The sequence below is a fragment of the Astyanax mexicanus genome, chromosome 20 (assembly GCF_023375975.1).
Source record: "Astyanax mexicanus isolate ESR-SI-001 chromosome 20, AstMex3_surface, whole genome shotgun sequence".
In the NCBI taxonomy this organism is placed as follows: Eukaryota; Metazoa; Chordata; class Actinopteri; order Characiformes; family Acestrorhamphidae; genus Astyanax; species Astyanax mexicanus.
This window is the reverse complement of record NC_064427.1, coordinates 30,182,787-30,188,786: the sequence shown is the minus strand read 5'-3', so window position 1 is coordinate 30,188,786 and position 6,000 is coordinate 30,182,787. Positions and strand designations below refer to the sequence as shown.

General features: G+C 40.4%; 1 protein-coding gene across 1 annotated transcript in view; it reads left to right on the top strand.

The window, feature by feature from the left end:
* Positions 1–348: 348 nt before the first annotated feature.
* The window catches only part of gbe1a (glucan (1,4-alpha-), branching enzyme 1a), a 209,579-nt gene continuing 203,927 nt past the window's right edge, over positions 349–6,000 (top strand). Inside the window, exons 1-2 of the mRNA XM_022680724.2 lie at positions 349–353; positions 613–782. Coding sequence (XP_022536445.2) covers positions 349–353; positions 613–782 — 175 coding nt within the window. The remainder of the gene's footprint in view (positions 354–612; positions 783–6,000) is intronic.

Here is a 6,000-nt window from a genome sequence, read left to right as displayed (position 1 = left end):
GGAAATCACAGGTAGAGCTGAGAGTGTTCTTTTCTTACATGTCCAGCAGCTTGGCCAATGCAAGTTGCTTAAAGAGTACTTTATAAATAAATTTAACTTACTTACTAAAAAGAAATATAAAAGCATTTTCAAATCTCACGATGTCCACGCTTGTGACATCACCACAAAACTTCATAAGACTGTTTCATACAGTATGTGTGACCAACAAGTTACTGAGAAGTAGTCTTCATAGAATAAAGTACCTACCAAGTACCCATCCTACCTCGTCTGCAGCCTAGACTTTGGAACGCAGCTACTGTTTCCCGCCCATATTATTCATGAACGTAAGCGACCTAACGCTGAACAGATATGAGGTATATAGCCGGAGTCTTCTCTTTCTGTAAAGTTTTGGGCTCTGTGTTCCCTGAAATGAAAGGATCTGTCTGGAGTTCTACTGGTGTAGCAATGAATACGTTATAAAGCAGCTCTTTCCTGAAGCTCCCCCTCTCTCGCCTCCACTGTTGTGAGGAATACGGGCAGGAAGAGAGCTGAACTACACATCTACACATCTTCCTTTGTTTCACACATTCTCCCCCTCTCTCTCTCTTTCTTTCTCGCTCTACTTTTCTCTAGGTACAGGCTGTTTGAAGAGTGTCTTGCTCGGTTGGAGAAGGCTGAGGGTGGCTTTGATCAGTTCACACGGAGCTACCAGTCGTACGGGGTGCACAGACGGTCCGACAGTACCCTTCTCTTAAAGGAGTGGGCTCCTGGGGCCCAGGCTCTCTACCTGACTGGGGATTTTAGTAAGTACCCACCCACAGGACTCATCTTCAAATCAGCAAATCATCTTCTTATAAAGCTTTATTGGAAAAAGATATGGTTTCTTGTTTGTTTCACTGTGTAGGCGCACAGTTGGGGCTAGTATTGTCCTTCCAGTACTTCATCAATGGTCAGTTTCTAATCACAACACCACTTTTGGATGTTATACATGTATTTATATTTGTGTTATATTATTAGCATTGCAGGGGGCGGAGTAACAAGGCCAGGCCATAAGCTTGTTTATTAACAACTTTATTTGGAACAGGAGACAGCAGTTGAAATGACATTGATTGATATAACTGCCAATGAGCAGTGGTTCTCTCCTAAAAATGGCATCTCCTTTAACAGAGCCCTTATTCACCCTCTACTCCAACACCAGGAGGGTGAGGGTGAACAGTGCTCATCTAATATCAGTACTTGACATCGCTGTTGCAGCCGAGGCTGAATGCAATCAAGTTCTCAAAGAAATATTCCAAGTCTTCAAGAAGAGGGGTTCAGCTGCCAAACCTTTTGTATTTATACACTAACCGCTGCCTGAGGAAATCCAGAAGGATCATGAAGGACCCCTAGTATCCAAGCCACTCCCTGTTCTCACAGCTGCCGAGTGGAAGGAGGCTCACGAGCTTTAAGACCAGAACCAGCCGGTTCCGAGACAGCTTCTTCCCCCAGGCGACCAGGCTGTGGAACATCCTGCCCCTTGTACTTCCCACTCAACTCATACCTTACCTGCACTCATAGTTATTCTGTCACCTACTGGACTATTTCCTCACTTCCACACACACACACACACACACTCCAGATATCTGCATATTTACATAGCATCATATATTTACTTATTCAGTCTTACTTAATATATTTCCGTGCAATATTTGTCTATAGTTTAGGTTGTTATGTGTATTGTTATTGAAAGTACTGTGTATATTGTTTATACTGTAAAGTTATCTATAAATCTTATTTTATTTTATATTATATATTTTCTTAGTATTATTCTTGTAAATATTATTCTCTGCACATTGGTGGGAATCTGCACCCAATTTTTCACTCACATCTACACCTGTACTCTGTGACGTGACAATAAAGATCTTGAATCTTGAATATTGCATCTTGAGAAAGATATTGCAGAAAAGAAAGGGCCTTGATGTCAGGTGGGAGCAGGAAGGAAACGAGGAGAGAGGACGCACTTTTGAGTATTTATTAAAAAAACATATAAATAAACAAACAGAGAACCAAAAAGCTGAAACAAAAGGAAACATGTATATAGTACATAGAGTACATAGAAAACCATGAAAACTGACCAAGGTAAAACAGGTACAAGGGGACTATTTATACACAAGGACAAGGGCAGGAAACAGGAAACACCTGGGACCGGTAACAAGGGGGTGGAGCTAAAAATTAACATGTGAGTGACATGAGCGTAGACACGGGATACACACAGGGCAAGCGCAGAGGAGGGTAATTACACACAGGAACAGACAGTCCCTTTCAGACAGTAACGCACCTGTGTTTTCCATTGCCAAGATAGCAATACACCAGAAATTTAGCTGAATACACCTTACTTCCAGACCACCATGCCCATCGACCTCAGATATATTCACAAGTGCCGTTGCTATTTAAAAGTTGGTGGGGTGTAAATAAGCAATGAGCATCGTGACACGCATTGCGTAGTCCCATGACTTTTGGCATGCCTGGGTACTTTTGGACATGTAGCATACATCATCCCTCCCTTGTTTGGAAGTCTGTGAATAAAAGTGCATACCATTTATTGTTGCCAAGGAAACTGCCTCTCGTTTTAGGCTGCTAACCTTTATAATGTGTTCTGCAGCTGCCGGAGAGAGAAGGCTGCGGGTTTGATTTATTGAGCTTTAATGATGCACAGTCCCATGCATGTCACATTCAAACAGATCATGTCCAGGGCGCAGTGTGCTCCTGCCTTGTGGAGAGGGGGGCAGAGGGAGGATAAAGTGTGGTAGATGGTTTTATTACACATCAATGTATTTACACTTTATTCAGGAAGCACATTTGCAGTACAATGAGCAGGTGTTGACCAAACACTGGCACTAAAATCCTAAAGAAATCAAAATGAGAGAAGAATATTGCAGCATCGCGGCTCTGTCCAGCCACTGGGGCTTGTGGGAGCAAGAGCTGGCATGCTCCTTGTGTAGGGTGATAAGTTTAGGGTTTTGGATTTGGTTGATGTCAGCACTGTTGTCAGCACCAATATTTATTTATTTATTTATTTTTATGCATCACGTGTCCGGATGTCCTGGTGTCATGCAATTTTGAATGATGAGAGATCAACATTATGTTAATAAGGTTCTGAAACCAGGGTCCCTATCATTTCTGAATGCACTAACATACACTCTGTATGTTAAATGCCTGAACAGCTTTGGAAATGGAATGGCCCATCCATCTGGCATCCGCTCAAATCATGGCTTCCTCCAACTCTGGTAATGTTGCCTTGCCATGAGCACACTGGCAAGTCTTACTCTCAAGATAACATCTCACAACTTATACAGGTGTAGGCATTTCCAAGCCACCTCCTAAGGAAACAGTAGGTTTATGATCAATTTACATACCCATTTCCAATGACTTTTGCCATTTTAGAATTTGCATGATGTGTATTAAATATGTTTTTTTTCTTCTAAAAGAAAATGAGTGCCAGCGACCCAACATCCCAGTTTTTAGAATAATTATACAGCATTAGGCTTAGCAGGGTTGGTGGTTCCAGCACAATTTTACCATTAAACACAAAAGTCTGTACCTTCTTTGCTAAGAAATGTTTCTGCTTTCAGTATAGAAACAAATAATACGGACTGCCTCTTTAAGATCTCTACATAAACCCACACTTAATCTACACCTCAACCTAAATTAATTCAAACCACAGTAGAATGTGAAATTCTTTCTGCTATATAATATAAAAAAGCATGACTGTATCTGTAGCAACACTATTTTCTCAATTCTTCTTCGAGTACATGTCAGGCAGGTTCTGCAAAACAGCACCAACCAGTGAATGGTCATTGATGAAAGACTGTGATTTGCAAAATGTTCTGAATTTCTTGGAGAATAATTGTAGGTATTTACGTATGAATATTATGAGATTTTCTTTACACCATTATAGCATTTCTTTTTTTTTTAATAATTTTTTTTCAGATTTTTCAGATTTTCTCCCAATTTGGATATCCAATTGTCCCACCCCTTCGTGCGTCCCCATCACCGGTGACGCCCGTGACCTTCGGAGGATGCGGATATGCACACGCCTCCTCCGACATGTGTGAAGTCAATCACCCCTTTTTTTCGAGCTGCTGTAGACTAATCATTGCCTGAGCGGCTAGCGCGCTCGGAGGAAAGCACATAGTGGCAACGCATTAGACTGCTGGACCACTCGGCGCCCCATTATAGCATTTCTAGAGCTTCCGAATAATGTGCTCCAACAAATTAGCTAAATACCCATTGCACAACTTTTTACAACTTTGAGTGTAATTGGTGACATGTTCTTGAACTTATCCCTGCTACTACTGTGTGGTTGGGATTGATCCTTTTGCTATACCCTACACTTCAGTCTTCCATACATGCAAGCCTTTTTTGCACTGATGTGTTTGTGCTTCTGTAGATAGATGTGCAGTATACATATGTATGCATGTGGGTGGAATCCAGGCACACAGCACCATTATGCAGAGCAGTTGATCTGATGACGTTCACAAGCTTTCCTGAGTTTCTCCTCCCAGCAGCCCTGCAGATCTGCCTCAGAGAGAGAGAGAAAAGAGCGAGAGGGGAAAGACAAGACGGATAAAAAAAGCATGATACTTCAATCTCCACCTTGAGCCTTTTTCCAAACAATATACAACATAAAGTCTGCTCTGGGGAATACTGCTAGCCTTTCGTTTGAATCCTGTTTTTTTTTTTTTTTTTTTTACTGTTTTAATATTTCATTGTTCCCCCCTCTCACCGCGAGTGCTTTTGTTTCTCTCCTTGTGTTTACCCTGTTTACATGATACCCGTTGATACCTGTTGCTTCAGGTGTCCTACAAGAAATGAATTACAATGAAGGCGCAGAGCTCTCGGACAGGCTTGAGCACTGCTCAGGGACAGAGACCTCCTCAAGACCAGGAGAAATCATGGGCACATGGAGCCATGTGTGCATCCTGCCTGTGGAATATAATCTGAAATAATATTTTCCTTTTTATTAGATAACATATTTTTTTGAATTTGTAATTAATATTTAAAAATAAAATACAGCTGAAGCTTTTGTGAAAGTCAAACCTTAAAAAAAGGGATTATTTAAGCTTCTTCAGTTACATTATTGGTTCTCTTAGGTATTATCAGTGCTGTGTGCTTTTTTGGCCTCTCATAACTTTCAGAAAATTACTAATTATCATTTTCATATTCTGTGTAGAATGTGTAGCTTGTGTGCTGCTTGCACAGCTGCTCTAACATGTGCTTTTTGGCATTACATAACTTTTAATAACATTAAAAAAAATGATTATTTATCATCTTTATATTCTGTGTAGATTTGAACAAACCGCACAGAATATATATTTTCTCACCTTTCTTACTTTAGATTTTAGTTAGCTTGCCATTTAAGCTGAAATTGTTAATTCTGTCACTCTCCATCCTGTTGTGTAGCTGGTTCTTTAGTTAAAGTATTGGTTCCCTGGGTTATTTTTGTGGCCTCTCTCTCAAGAAAATACTGTTTATTATTTTTATATTTTGTGTAGGATTAGCTTGTGTGCTGCTAGCACAGCTGCTCTAACAATAGAATAATATAAGCAAGAAAGATGCTCATAAAATATTAACTGTGACCAAAAAAAATGGATTTTCAATTAAAATAAATTTTAATATGTCTTATAATTAAATTAAGAGCAGTATTTTTTTAAGTAGAACATGTTTTTAACCATTATTTATTCATAAAACACACAGAACTCAGCAACTACACACAATCATGACTGCTGTAGAGGGGTTGGCTCATAGGAGACGTGGGTCTCTGCAGCTCGGAGTAGTGGGCGTGTCAAAAGGTGTGGGCGTGGCGAAAGGTGTGGGCGTGTCGAAAGGTGGTCACCTATTGGTCTATTGGAGCTGACGTTTCAGCGTGGCCGCCATTTTGGAGTTGGCAACCATGCGCCCCCAGTGGATTTATTTACACTGAGAAAAGAGTTTAATATACGTATAATTTTCACAACTCCACCAATTTTTACCCGATTTACA